At 37.8% G+C, this 15,192-nt stretch overlaps 2 protein-coding genes across 2 annotated transcripts; one reads left to right on the top strand and one right to left on the bottom strand.

The window, feature by feature from the left end:
- Positions 1 to 1,287: 1,287 nt before the first annotated feature.
- LOC127969919 (vesicle transport through interaction with t-SNAREs homolog 1B) lies at positions 1,288 to 8,492 on the bottom strand. Its single transcript, XM_052572082.1, has 6 exons — positions 8,200 to 8,492; positions 6,865 to 6,923; positions 5,290 to 5,481; positions 2,318 to 2,491; positions 2,124 to 2,185; positions 1,288 to 2,019 (listed from the first exon to the last, which is right to left on the bottom strand). Exons 1-6 carry the CDS (start codon positions 8,294 to 8,296, stop codon positions 1,923 to 1,925), a joined length of 681 nt encoding a protein of 226 aa, XP_052428042.1. The 5' UTR covers positions 8,297 to 8,492; the 3' UTR covers positions 1,288 to 1,922.
- A 624-nt stretch (positions 8,493 to 9,116) lies between these two features.
- On the top strand, positions 9,117 to 15,182 carry LOC127970104 (retinol dehydrogenase 11-like). Its single transcript, XM_052572369.1, has 7 exons — positions 9,117 to 9,284; positions 12,345 to 12,463; positions 12,908 to 13,063; positions 13,154 to 13,258; positions 13,511 to 13,720; positions 13,810 to 13,999; positions 14,568 to 15,182. Exons 1-7 carry the CDS (start codon positions 9,205 to 9,207, stop codon positions 14,668 to 14,670), a joined length of 963 nt encoding a protein of 320 aa, XP_052428329.1. The 5' UTR covers positions 9,117 to 9,204; the 3' UTR covers positions 14,671 to 15,182.
- Positions 15,183 to 15,192: the final 10 nt, after the last annotated feature.

Below are 15,192 nucleotides of genomic sequence, written 5' to 3'. Positions count from 1 at the left end.
AATAGGGTTTGTCAGATGATTAAGGAAATTTGGTGCCAGATTAACACCAATAACTGGAAGTGTTCTTTAAATTTGATGGGTGTTCTTTTTCAAATATTTAAAACAAGTTTTCCATACTGTGCTTCAGAACATATTTTATTCTTGCTAGTATAATAAAACTCAACCGTGACCTTGTAATTTAGGAAATTGCTTGTGTAAGTCACTGCTTCAGTCTTCAGTTGAAATCACATTCCTGGCCCCCCACTACTCTAGGCCTGTAACTATGTTCTACCATTGATCCCTTAAAATGAAAGAAACTCAGTTTCTCCATTATATCTCAGTTTAGAATGACAAGTTATGTTTGGTCATTTTTTGGCGGATACTAAAGAAAATGTAAACAATGAAACTGTAAATTTAATCTGCAGTTCTTAATAAGTTAGGCTAAGTAATCATTCATTAAAATTTTAGAAAAAGTATTTACATTAAAACAAAGTATTTGGAAGATATGCAGACCTTATAATCGTATTCTGGACTTTTTTATGTTTCGCAATTTTCACTTTTAATTAATCATATCATTTATTTTTATGTTATGACAAAACGACCATTTAGATTTAGCGATTAATCTTAATTTAATATTCACTTTATTGGAAGGCTATTCAGACACCTATAAAACAATGTGGAAACCTTTTCATTTTAGACACACCTAGGCTTACTAACTTGATTAGTAAACTAATTTATTACTAAAGTTTAATTGCTCAAATCATTCAACCTAAATATTAGTAACAGCAATGTTCCCTTGTAATTTATTAGTAAGTGACACTAATAAATAATAAAAATAAATTAATAATTCAATCCACAACTGATGCTACTCCCCACATATAATCCCCTAGTCACAGCATAACGTCATCTTAATGTGATGGGGATTATAAACAATGACCTGCTCACACCTCAGATCAATCACAAACACACAACTGTGTATGACTGCTCTCCACTGATACTTCTGCTGTTTTGCCCTAACACGACTAGAAACGCCATCAGTCAGCTGGCAAAGAGTCAGTTTGCCAAGGTGACCCAATAGCCCTGGACACTGGTATTTCCACTAAAGCAGGTGTTGGTGTCACTTTATTCTCAGTCATGTTTACCATAATCACTACCCCCATCTGACAGGCTAAACACACCCCTTTCTCCTCCAACCAGGGCTTGTGAAGCAAGTGACGTGCGTGTTTATAGCTGTCATTCTCTCGGCCTGGAGTACACTCAGCTCTGTTTTGACTGATTGGAGGAAAAAAATAGAGGAAAACACACCCATGAAACCCAATAGCTGCTACCTTTAATAACAAGTTAACACTTGTCACAAAAAAGTCTATTACACAATGTACCCCCATGTCTTTCCCAGCCAATGAGAAAAGAAGACATTTGAAGAATTAATCTTTGTTCATACAATGAAAGTCAGCAGGGTCCAGAGCAGTTCTTTTACTGTATGAACAATAAAAGGTTTGGAATGGCATTAGTGAGAGTAAATGGTGACAGAATTATAATTTTTCAGTGATCCATCACTTTAAAACAATTGAGGCATATAATAATGCAGACAGGTTGCATACATATTTTTCCCTCCTTTTGCTGGATCCTTCTGTTTACACGGTCCATACATACAGTACATCCACTAGATATGGCACCTTGTTCAAGACAGCTAAAAATGGGGTAAACTCATCACGCCAGTTTTGTACAGGTCCTTATCCTCCAACAGTCTGAATGTGACATGGTCACCATCTTCTTTTCACCCTGAGAGCAGTACTTACGCTAATACAGCGCTTAAAATAACCATGCATACACGTCCATGTGACACTCACAAAAGCATCCAGCACACTGTCATTGGGCCAGACACCTGTGATCATCAGAAATAAGAAGAGGGAAAGGTGAAGTCTTATACAGTCTTGTGTGTCTCATTTCTTACGGAAGAACTTCAGGTAAACCACCCCTGCCAAGATGGCCAGCTCCATGATGATAATGACTGATAGTAGCAGTTTGTTCGTCACCAGTCTGTAATGACAGGGAAGGAAGAGGTTTGACACAGTGTATTCTCAAAAAGATATTTGGAAACAATTCTAGTGATGTAAAATGTTTCATAATAGTGGAAGTCTTACCGTCTGGACATTGCGCGCAGGATTTTCCTGCTGCGGCTCAGGTTCTCACCAGTGTGAACCAACTGATGATGGAGTAAGAGAAGAGAAATTGGGAGGGTAAGAGGAGAGAAAGAGAAGAAGTGAATTAATTGTAGACATTTTGCTTGTGCAGTTTATTATCTGCTTGGGCACTGGTCTAAATATCTCTCCCTTACTCTGTCTCTGGTGCGGTCCAGTTGTTCTCTCTGTTCTCCAAGCTCCTCGATGATGTCTGTGCCAATCTGGTCGGTCTCTGCCGCAATCCGTTGACTTCGCTCAATACTCTTTGACGCATTATTTAGAGACTCTGTCCCCTGGATAAGCAAAGCACGCTGAGACTGCAGATGAGTCTGCAAAAACAAACAATTCAAAAATTAGTCACTGTTTAACTGAGACATACTCCGTTATAATACAAGTGTAAACCATATTCACTCATACCTACTGATATGAAATACAGTCATTACTTCAACAGAGCACAATTTAAAAAAAATTTGTTCAAATTTTTTATTGAATAGAAAGTGACAGTGACATGACAGTCAAAAAAAATTAGTCAGCAAGCAAGGGAGTGAAAATATGGTATAAAGCATTGGCATTTATCACGGAAAGAACTAGATCTGCACTACCAGGAACTTCTTATCTTTTCCAGCTTCAAAAAAATACATAGTACCTTCAAACCATTGACAAATACCTGGAGGTCTGGTGTACTTTCATAGAAATAAGATCTTCAATTTAGCTAATAATGACGAAAAGGCTGGTGCATCTAACTGACTAGAAGAAAACCAAGTCCAAACTTCTAAAGATTGCAATCAAGGCAGATATCAACCTTGACCTGACTTAATATTTTAGTCTAAAAATAGTTTTAATGTAAGTAACATTTTTACGATAAGACCTACCATAAAAACCAATATATTAATAGATTACAGCTGATTAAATAGAATACATTTATACAGCCATGTCTGTTTATAATCTACAAATATGTCTGTGTACATGTACATGTACATGTAAATGACAGTGTAATTAAAAATATTTAACACATAATACAATATGATATAATAGTTATATAATGTGTCATTGTTCCTGGATCATTTACTTTATTCACAATGCATTATGGGATGAGTCTTTGTATTGTTGTTTGATTTCCAAATACCTTTTTGGCTTGGATTAAAATTATGTAATGCAGTTATTTATGTCAGTGCTGATTGATGTGGTTCAAAACTTGTCTTGTCTTGAATGTCTTTCTGAAGAAAGACGACAAAAAAATTCTAGGAAAAATATATAATACACTTCAGACTGACGAAAAAGTGAGCCCTAACGATAACTGACGGTTGCTCTTTTGACTGCCATTGAATGCCAAGTGTTCAAACACACACACACACCTCATACACAAAAAGACTCATAAATGTCCAATCGAAAAGAAGCATATTCTCTTCTTTTCAGGCCTTTCTGATGACCTTCACTTCCTCAGTTTCAAAGGGTTTAGAAACAGGACTCTTTGGACATAATGCATGACCTTGCTCAAGGGAACCTTGTGCGTACGCAACAGAGACACATCGCTCCATTCTAGTGCAACAGGCATCTTTGTTTGTAGAGTGGTGCTTTGTGTGTTTATGGTAAACCAGACGGATCGGTTTTAGATCCTAGGTAACCAGTTTTATTTTTTTGAATTACATAACACTGACACTAACTTTTGATCAATATACACAACTGTCAAATATTATCCTAATATTATAATCATTAGAAGCAAAAGTTGTAATATTTGTAATACGTCTGCAGTGTCTACTAAACTCAATACATTAAACAATATACTACCAGTCAAAGGTTTTTGAACAGTGAAAAAATGTAATTTATTCCTGTGATCAAAGCTAAATTTTCAGGATCATTAGTCCTTTAGTGTCACATGATCCTTCAGAAATCATTCGAATATGCTGATTTGCTTTATCTGAAATAAAAAGCTTTTGTAACATTATAAATTATCCCATTCAAACGCTTGGAGTCTGTTTAAATTATTAATTTCTATATAAAAAAATTATAATACTTTAATTTAGAAATTATGCTTTAAATTGATCAAAAGACATGCATAATGTTACAAAAGATTTCTATTTCAGATAAAAGCTGTTCTTCTAAACATTCTATTCATCAAAGGAACAACTGAAAAAAATCTAAACAGCTGTTTTCAACAACAATAATAAATGTTTTTTGAGCAGCAAATCAGAATACTAGAATGATTTCTGAAGGATAATGGACTGGAGTAATGATGCTAGAAAAAAAATATATATATACAAAAATTTAAAACTTATTAACTTATATAATAATAAAGACTGACAGTTATTTTGAATGCACAATTTAAGACTCGCCTCAATCAAACAAAACTAAAAATCTACAATGTCTAATATGGGTTCACATCAGATTACAATCCCTAAGGAGTCTCAGTCGCTGTTATTAAACAGAGACTGGCATGTTAGCAACCAGATTCACTAACAACAGCATTACCTGGAGCCTGAGGTGAGCAGGCTGCTTCTGTGAATCACGTAACTTGAGGAATGCAAGCAACTTTAAGGTGTGACATTAAAAAACACACATGGAAGATCTAAAGATGTCAACACGTCTATGTACTTCCTGTAGGAATACCTAGCTGTGGTGGTGCAAAAGGGGGGTCGTTATGTAGCCAGTTCTAGCTGGATGAGAACTAGATCCAACTTGAAAGATGTTGAACATTTCTAGAAATCATCATTGTGCAATAGAACAAGTCGTGACCAAGAAAGTGTAAATTTAGCTTGAAAACAAACACAACAAACACTTTAATTATGAAGAAGCAAGAAAGGAGACAAATTAAAGATGGGGAAATTTGTAGTAACACAAGTTTCTCATTTTATAAAGTTGTTCTCTGCTGTCTTTAAAGGGTCAGTACAACCAAAACAGAAAACTGTCATCGTTTGCTTAGCCTCAATGTATGAACTTCTTCCACCGTGAAGCATTTTGTTTTGCACAGAAAGTGTACACCCAAGTGTGTGTAATTCATAACAGAATTTTCATTATTGACTAGATAGATATACAGACAGAGAAATAGATAGATAGATAGATAGATAGATAGATAGATAGATAGATAGATAGATAGATAGATAGATAGATAGATAACTACTCAACTCACACTCTGGTCATTCTGAGCGGCATAAATGCCTTGTCTGCCATCTCCAATGTGACTAGAAAACCCTGGTGTTGCTGAGAGGCGTATTTCTCTCTGCAATTTGGCCAGATCTCGTCGGTACAGTCGAATCTTTGTTGACATGGGGGTTCGGAAGGATGATGGAACACCAAACAGCTCCTGTTCCATGCCCTGAAGCTGTGAGAGACATCGCATATTCACTGTTGAACTCAGAAGAGGTGGTCAGTCGGTTCTCATGTTACTGTGTATCTACATACACTATTGTTCAAAGATCTGAGGTCAAAAATATTTTTGCAAGAAGTCCGTTATGTTCACCCAATTCAGCATTTATTTGATAAGAAATGCAAAAATAAATCTAAATTCTTTGTTGCATTATAAATGACTTTGCTGTCCATTTTGAATTAATTTAAAGCATCCTTGCTGTTTAAAAGCATAATAAAAAAAAATGTTTAAATCTCATTGACTTTTGAACAGAATAGTGCGAGAAAGAATAATATGAATGAGCCGATGTCCTGTGTAATTGTTTTGTAGAGTTGAATCTTTCTTTCTTTCTTTTCTTTTAAACGCCATACCAGCTTCTAAGGCTATATTCATGGCGAGAATAAGATACAACCAATCAAAGGAAGGCTATAAAAGATGTTTTACATTTATTTCCTCTAGAAATCTTAGGACCATGTTCGGATTCACTTGATTAAAAATATTTCCAAAAGTATCAACGGAATAAAAAAGGTTTCTCACAGGGGCAGATGTAATACAATCTAGAAGGATATGTTTAATGGACAATGAATTCTGACAAAATGAACATTTTGGAGGATTTTCTCCTAAGAGTAAAAATTTATGTGTAATTTTTGAATGTCCTATTCTACATCGTGTATAGATGACTTGATTCCAACGATTCTCAAAACAGAGGTTGTAGAGTTGAATATACTTACGTTTCACGTTTAAATAACAGTTATGTCATATACAATATAAAAGCAGTACAATGCAACAATAGTAACTTAAATGCGATTGATTCAAAACACTTCACACTGACTGGTTTGTGTGTGTTGACAAGGCAGACTGTCACTGGTTGTCTGAAGCACTACTGCCACCTGGTGTCTAAATTCAATAGTACAATAGTCTATAATTCTTATTAAAACACAAATTGAATGCAAATCATTCAAAACCTTCACCTTCTCTGCCCCTCTCTGGTTGAATAAGCGGTCAACCTACACCCAATCTGCTGAGACCATCCAGTTTTGTTTCCTCATCTAGATTTCTAATAAACTTGGCATGATAAACTACTATGAATACAGTTATCTTTGTGATGAGTTTCTAGTTATGTTCCCTCATTTGATTGTCGCATTGGATAAAAGAGTCTGCAAATGTCCTTAAGGTTGTCCCAATTTAAAAGTATTTATTTTATACAACAGTTCTTTGTCAATGCCAAAATATTTTAATAACAGTATATCATGAAACTTACCCACCTTAACTACTGCTTAAAGCTAATAACAGCAGGCAAATCAAAAGTTATTTATTACATATACAGAGAGATAGAAAGAGGACGGACAACTAACTTACCACTTCTTCAGCCTCTGACACGCGCTCATCAAAGTCCCTGACAATCCTCTTCCTTTCCTCTGGACAACAAAAAAAGTAAATGAATCTCATTAATGTGTTAGTATTTACTTATATATATATATATATACACACACTAATACTATAATAACACAATGCAGATTACACTGATAAAACTGGTTCACAATTTTGAATCTGTAGCCTTTTAAGACATAATAATAATCTTATACAGGCGCATCTCAATAAATTTGGATGTCTTGGAAAAGTTCATTTATTTCAATAATTCAAATCAAATTGTGAAACTCGTGTATTAAATAAATTCAAAGCACAAAGACTGAAGTAGTTTAAGTCTTTGGTTCTTTTAATTGTGATGATTTTGACTCACATTTAACAAAAACCCAAATTAGAATATGGTGACATGCCATCAGCTAATCAACTCAAAACACCTGCAAACGTTTCCTGAGCCTTCAAAATGGTCTCTCAGTTTGGTTCACTAGGCTACCCAATCATGTGGAAAACTGCTGATCTGATAGTTGTCCAAATGACAATCATTGACACCCTTCACAAGGAGGGTAAGCCACAAAAATTCATTACCAAAGAAGCTGGCTGTTCACAGAGTGCTATATCCAAGCATGTTTTTTGAAAACTAAAGTCACTGCACCCGTTTACCAAGAAATCTTGGAGCACTTCATGCTTTCTTCTGCTGAGCAGCTTTTTGAAGATGCTGATTTCATTTTCCAGCAGGATTTGGCATCTTCCCACACTGTCAAAAGCACCAAAAGTTGTATTAAATGACCATGATGTTGGTGTGTTTTACTGGCCAGCAAACTCACCAGACCTGAACCCCAGAGAGAATCTATGGGCTATTGTCAAGAGGAAAATGAGAAACAGAAAACCAAACAATGCAGATGAGCTAAAAGCCGCTGTCAAAGAAACCTGGGCTTCCAGATCACCTCAGCAGTGCCACAAACTGATCACCTCCATGCCATGCCCAGTTGAGGCAGTAATTAAAGCAAAAGGAGCCCCTACAAAGTATTAAGCACATGTACAGTAACAAGCTTTCCAGAAGGCCAACAATTCACTAAAATTGACCTAAACTTCTGTCGTTGTGCATTGCATTTATTTAATACACGAGTTTCACAATTTGAGTTGAATTCCTGAAATAAATGAACTCCTCCAAGACATTCAACTTTATTGAGATGCACCTGTCCTGTATATCAGTGTATGCACTCAACTGTCTGAATACTCTCTGTGAGTCCACAAGACGAACAATATAAACTTCTGAAAGGTCAAATCTTGCTGTCATGGTTGAGCTATAGGTATAGAGAGTTTATTTACCTCCCTGGCACCTCTGCGCTCGTTCAGGCATCAGCTTCAACTCTTCATATAGAGATCTGTACATGTCATGCAGCTTTTCGAACTCCTCGGAAGACATATTAGAGCGATTATATCGAAGCCTAAAACACAGAAACGGTGGTTCTCGAAGTAAATGAGAAAATAATAAAAGAAAAGCAGTTTGGCGTTTGTTGTTGTCTGTAAATAGTGAAAACAATCGGCTTTTCAAGAAACAAAATCGTCGGGACAGAAGCAGAAGCTTCCTCGTCGGACCTCGTGATTATAGGTGGCTTTGTTTTTGCCTAAAAACAAAAACAGAGGGAAAATTCCAATAATTTATTAAAAATATATATATACACCTACAACGCAGTTATATAATAATACGTATGTGTATTACTTATACTTTAAGATACCTCATATTGCAAAATTTAACAAATGTATGGGACTGTTCAAAAGGGCAAACCTATGGACAGCTTGCGTTATACATACATTGTGGGATCTGTAGTTTATACCCAAATAAACAGGTTCTGGAAGAATGATCGGCCAAATTACACTTCAACTGAGTGACAGAGGAAAACGAGATCACATATCTGTAATTAACTTGCATAAACGACTTATAAGTAATATGGCTTTACTCAAATAAATAAATAATAGACGTTCATGTTAATTTTTTATGATTTTAGTTCCTGGATAACAAATTTTAGTTTCATTTTCAAGACACTTTATCGCCATTATTTTTTAAATCACACACACACACACCAGACATGTAAAAAAATAAATATTTAATAAATATAACAAAAATGTATTATTAGATATTAATGTAGTAACACAAATAATAATCTGAAAATAAAATAAATGTTAAACAAGAATGACATCCATGACATGGCGATCCATAGTATATTATTGTCAAGACCGTGTAAACTACAATCCCATCATTCCCTGGGATCACAGCTGTAGATGTGAGTGGGAGGCTGAACAGAGACAGACTGGAGTAAATGAGGCAGACTCATGATGCTTGTGCTCGTGGTTATTGCGGCTGGTTTAGGGCTGGTCGCGCTGATTTTAAGGTTGTTTTCTCCTCAAATCAGGTAAGCAATTCTGTCTTTTTTTGTCGAGAAAAATGTATGCTATTCATCATTCATTTAAAAAAAAAAAACACTGCATGCATGCATACATTCAGTCAGGCAAGATTCATACATTCACAAGAGCATAAAGTGCAGAAAGGATTAAAACATTATGAGGTGAAAGACTACGACAGAAAACCCAGTCTATGGATGTAAAGAAAGCATTGCAGCCACTGATCTATAATATAGATATATTATATATATATAGATCAGTGGTTGCAGCCACTGAAGCCTACAGCCCAGATAGTGTTAATCTGTTAATCGAACCCAACACGACATTTAAACAACAAGTAATACTATACATTTAACAAGATATTATTTATCAAGTGTAAAATGCGCTTGATGTTTGTCCCGTGGTGGGCCCGCCTCTACATGACATGAGCTGCTCTAGAAACCGACCAATAGGATAGCAGACTGGGCGGAGTCGCCCCGCCCATCTGCTTTAGGACGTGCGTCATTGGCTCCAGAGTTTTTGGTGAAAGCTTTGTGCGTGGGATGGATCCCTTGACAACTAGATTAGATTAGATTAGATTCAACTTTATTGTCACTGCACATGTAGGTACAAGGCAACGAAATGCAGTTAGCATCTAACCAGAAGTGCAATAAGCAGTAAGTACAGAATAAAGGTCTATAATATGTACAATAACTATACAGGTAAGTATTATGGACATAATTTACAGATATTAAATACTATAAGCACGATTTACAGATAGGTGTACTATGAACATACTATACAGATGGGCTATGTAAAAGTGTATGTACACTATAGGCAGAACTAAGAACATAATTTACAGTATTGCAATTGACAGTAAAGTGCATAGAAAATATTACAATGTGCAAATGGATTATACAGTGTTCCTGGATGAACAGACAGTAGTGCAAGTAATAACAAGTTACTGTTTTTTGCTTGTTGTGAATAAATAAATAAATCAGAGTGTTGAAGAAGGGGGAGGAGTCTATGTGTGGTGTGGGGGGTGTTGAGGGGTGTCAGAGGGCAGAGTTCAGCAAGGAGACAGCTTTAGGGAAAAAGCTGTTCCTGAATCTTGTGGTCCTTGTTCGGAGGCTCCTGAAATGCCTTCCGGAGGGGAGGAGGTTAAACAGTCCGTGGTCAGGGTGAGAGGAGTCCTTGAGAATGCTGCGAGCTCGACGTAGACAGCGTTTCCTCTGGATGTCCTCAAGAGCAGGAAGTGGTGTCCCTGTGATGCGCTGGGCAGTTTTCACCACCCTCTGCAGTGCCTTGCGGTCAGCCACTGAGCAGTTCCCATACCAGACTGTGATGCAACTGGTCAGGATGCTCTCGATCGCACACCGGTAGAAGTTCACCAGGGTGGATGAAGACAGCTGGTTCTTCTTCAGTGTCCTGAGGAAGAAAAGGTGCTGGTGAGCCTTCTTGACCAGGCTGGAGGTGTTTGTGGCCCAGGACAGTTCCTCCGAGATGGTGGTTCCCAGGAACTTGAAGCTGGAGACACGTTCAACAGCCAGCCCGTTAATGTGGATGGGGTCATGCGTGCTTCCATTCTTCTTCCTGAAGTCCACAATGAGCTCCTTGGTCTTATTGGTGTTAAGGAGCAGGTTATTGTCAGTGCACCATGTGGCCAGGTGTTGTACCTCTTCCCTGTAGGCAGTCTCATCGTTGTCACTGATGAGGCCAATCACCGTGGTGTCATCTGCAAACTTAATGATGGAGTTGGATCCATGCACAGGCTTGCAGTCGTGGGTGTAAAGGGAGTAGAGGAATGGGCTCAGCACACAGCCCTGTGGTACGCCAGTATTAAGTGTGATGGTGGTGGAGTGGGTGTGACCTGACCGAACATGCTGAGGCCTGTTGGTCAGAAAGTCCATAATCCAGTTGCAGAGGGAGGTGTTGATGTCCAGGTCTCCAAGTTTTGTGGTCAGCTTGGAGGGAATGACGGTGTTAAATGCTGAACTGAAGTCAACAAACAACATCCTAACATACGTGTTGTTATTGTCCAGGTGTGTGAGTGCAGAGTGCAGCACTGTGCATACTGCATCCTCTGTGCTCCTATTTCTGCGGTAGGCAAATTGGTGTGGGTCCAGTGTGGGTGGGAGGCAGTCTTTGAGGTGTGCTAGGACCAGTCGCTCGAAGCACTTCATAATGATGGGTGTGAGTGCTATGGGGCGATAGTCATTCAGGCACGTTGGGGAGGAGTGTTTCGGTACTGGCACAATGGATGTGGACTTAAAACATGTTGGCACAGTTGCTTGGGTGAGGGACAGGTTGAAAATGTCTGTGAAGACCCCTGCAAGCTGCTCTGCACATGCCCTAAGCACACGTCCAGGAATGCCATCCGGGCCTGAGCGTCATCTGACCTGAAGGCAGCGTTGCGGTCTTTCAGCAGAAGTCGAACCTCCTTGTTCATCCATGGCTTCTGATTAGGGTATGTTGTTATCTGTTTTTCTGTTGTTACACTGTCAGTGGTGGAGTTGATGTGATCCAGTACAGAGGAGGTGTAGATATCAATGTCCGTGTGAGAGCCACAGGCAGCCTGTGAAGCAAACATACTCCAGTCAGTGTGTTGAAACCTGTCTTGAAGTAAAGAGTCTGCTCCAGTTGGCCACACTTTGATGGTCCTCACTGATGGCTTCACACTAGAAGTGTTGGCTGAATGTATATGATTGATTAGGGATGCCTGTTCTGAAATAATCAATCAATCAAACTGAACACACACACACAAAAAAAAAAAAATTATATTATTATACTACAATTATATAACTGTACTATATATACATACAAAAACAAACATAGTACAGTTTACAAAATAATACAGTAATTTATAGTAACGTTACACGCATAGTACAGTTCTCAAAGTATATAGAAAGAGAGAGAACTGTAGAGAACATGGATGACAGAAGTTTCCAGGATGAGCTGTTAGTTATATCATGTTTCAGATATTTCAACCCTGACTAACTGACCAATCAGACAGCCATGAAAAAAATTTGTATTTTCGCTTATTTTCAGCTCTTCTGTGATGCTCTTTATAATATATTTGAATGTCTGTGCAGAAAATATGCAGCAGGAGGAGTGTGCCCATCCACAGCCCAGTTAGATGGAAAAGTTGCCTTGATCACAGGCGCAAACTCAGGAATCGGGAAGGAAACGGCTTTGGATTTGGCCTCTCGAGGTCTGACTCTTCGATGTCTGTATTATATACCTTAAATCTTTAAAAATGGCCAGTGATACAATTTGAATAATTCAGTTCAAATTAGTGCTGTCAAACGATTAATCACGATTAATCGCATCCAAAATAAGTTTTTGTTTTCATAATATGTGTACTGTATATATTTTTTTGCATATATAAACACACACACATGCATGCATGTATTTCAGAAAACAGTTTTTTATATTAAATATTTATATATAACTTATATCAATATAAAGATGTCTATTTAACTTTTTTTAATAATGTATATTTTATATAATGAATGTGTGTATTTATATATGCATAATAAATATACACCAAACAAATGTATATAATGGAAACAAAAGCTTTTATTTTGGATGCAATTCATTATTTGAGAGCACTAGTTTAAATACACATTAACACTTCAGTTCTGCCTGCTGACAGGCGCGCGTGTGATTCTGGCGTGTCGTGATGTGGAGAAGGGCGAAGAGGCGGCGACAGAGATCCGTACACGAGTGGGTGGAGCTAAAGTGGAGGTGAGGGAGCTGGACCTGGCTGACACCTGCTCCATACGAGCCTTCGCTCAGAGATTCCTGCAAGGTATTGCCTTAGGATATCCAGTGCAGTGCAACAACCAAGATACAGAAGTCCCAGATGTCCCAGATATGTGAGTTTTGTTTCTTCATTCAGAGGTTGATCACCTGCACATACTGGTCAATAATGCCGGAATCATGATGTGTCCTTATATGAAGACAGTCGATGGCTTTGAGATGCATATTGGGGTCAATCATCTGGGTAAGTTCAACTAATTCTTGTATTTATATTAATACATGTTAGCAAACCTGATTTTTTTTCACAAGCATTTGCTTTTCTTACTGTCAAAAACAAAACAGCACAGGCCTGTCAGGAATGATTTCAGGACAAGTCATAGTAATATCTGTCAGTTAATTGGCACATTTTATGCATTGTATTAAGAAAATCAGGAGATATGATAAAAACAAAATTCAGCGCATAAATATACAACGCTCTTCTGCACTTTTCATTCAGGCCACTTCCTGCTCACATACCTCCTCGTTGGTCTGCTAAAGCGTAGTGCTCCATCACGAATCGTGGTTGTTTCTTCACTGGCACATAATTTTGGCTGGATTCGATTCCATGACCTGCACAGTCAGGGCAGCTACAACAGCGGCCTTGCCTACTGCCAGAGCAAGCTGGCTAATATGCTTTTCACCCGTGAGCTAGCCCGCAGGCTCCACGGTGAGTACTGCTGTACATCAAACAAGAATCTAAAAGAAAAGTGGAACCCCACCTTAAAGATGATGTCAGTTTGACTTGTCTTTCATCAGGGTCAAACGTGACCGTGAACTCTGTGCACCCGGGAACGGTGAGGTCAGAGCTCATTCGTCATTCTACTGCGATGTCGCTGCTGTTTGCGGTTTTCTCCATGTTCCTGAAGACCCCGAAGGAAGGAGCTCAGACGTCTGTCTACTGCGCTGTCGCCGAGGAGCTCCAGTCAATCTCAGGCAAACATTTTAGGTACAGCACACTTTAGAATGGGTTACAGTTAAAAGGGATAGTTCACCCAAAAATTTACTCACTCTCATGTTGTTCCAAACCCATAAGACCTTTGTTTATCTTCAGAACACAAATTAAGATATTTTGGATGAAATCCGAGAGCTTTCTGGCCCTCCACACATAACCCAGGCCTAGAAATGGAGCAAGGACATCAGTAAAATATTCCATGTGACATCAACACGTGAATACTTTTTGTACGCAAAAATAATCACTTAATTCAACAGTTCTTCTCCTCCTTATCCCATATCCAGTAGCATGCCGCCGTTTTGGAGTATCATATTATCAATCATATGCTTCCTTCCGATTCATTTAAATGCTGGCCTTGTTTACAATCATAGAAGAGCACGTGCATTTGTAGTGATTATCTGCCTTGAAGTTTGGAACAACATGAGGATGAGACAATTATGACAGAATTTTCATTTTGGGGTGAACATGAATGCATTTACTATATTGCAAGCTGATTAAAAATCTGTAGTTTCTTAGGTATTGGCAGCTATTAAACCTCCCTCTCTCGGTCTCTCCCACACAGCGATTGTGCCCCTGCTTTTGTGGCCCCCCAGGGACGTAATGAGGAGACAGCACGGAAACTCTGGGATGTAAGCTGTGAATTACTAGGGATTGAGTGGGACTGAAACATTCATTTGACCTGCTTTATTCCTCTTAAGTTTTTTTCTCCATATTTTCAGTAATTAGACTTCTTTTGTCTTACTTTTTGTTTAATATAGTTGTCTACATTTTCTCCAGTCGCTAGCACAACCCACCCTGTTCGTTCTGCTATCATGCCCTTGTGACATGCAGTTTGAGTTTCTTTGACTCTAGAACAAATCTGTGAAGAATTTTAAACTCAAGTGTTTTATTCTGTTTGTATTTTGAACGCTGCTTTAACTCCCATCTCAGTATCGTCACATGAAGCTGCATATCTGAAGTCTTTTATACACATGTGCTTTGAACTAATGTGGTAATTTCATTACCAGAGATGAATGAATAAATATATACAGTAAAAAAAAAAAAAAAAAAAAAAGTATAATCTTTGTATTTTCCTTTCTTCTAAAATATAAAAATAGGACAACTGAGGGATCAAGGAAGTTCATTATTAAAAATGAATTTTAAAAAATGTATTAAAAATAAGACTGATTAGACTGAAGTATTGTTTT

Source organism: Carassius gibelio, chromosome B13 (genome assembly GCF_023724105.1).
Source record: "Carassius gibelio isolate Cgi1373 ecotype wild population from Czech Republic chromosome B13, carGib1.2-hapl.c, whole genome shotgun sequence".
NCBI classification, from domain to species: Eukaryota; Metazoa; Chordata; class Actinopteri; order Cypriniformes; family Cyprinidae; genus Carassius; species Carassius gibelio.
The sequence above is the reverse complement of the archived record's forward strand: the minus strand, read 5'-3'. Positions and strand labels throughout refer to the sequence as shown.

Coding starts and splice junctions, on each gene's coding strand:
- LOC127970104 (XM_052572369.1), top strand. CDS start 9,205: ATGATGCTTGTGCTCGTGGTTATTGCGGCTGGTTTAGGGCTGGTCGCG. Junction 13,259..13,510: donor TATTGGGGTCAATCATCTGG/GTAAGTTCAACT, acceptor CTTTTCATTCAG/GCCACTTCCTGCTCACATAC. Junction 14,000..14,567: donor ATCTCAGGCAAACATTTTAG/GTACAGCACACT, acceptor TCTCCCACACAG/CGATTGTGCCCCTGCTTTTG.
- LOC127969919 (XM_052572082.1), bottom strand. CDS start 8,296: ATGTCTTCCGAGGAGTTCGAAAAGCTGCATGACATGTACAGATCTCTA. Junction 5,482..6,864: donor TGTCAGAGGCTGAAGAAGTG/GTAAGTTAGTTG, acceptor TGTCTCTCACAG/CTTCAGGGCATGGAACAGGA. Junction 2,492..5,289: donor CCGCTCAGAATGACCAGAGT/GTGAGTTGAGTA, acceptor TTGTTTTTGCAG/ACTCATCTGCAGTCTCAGCG.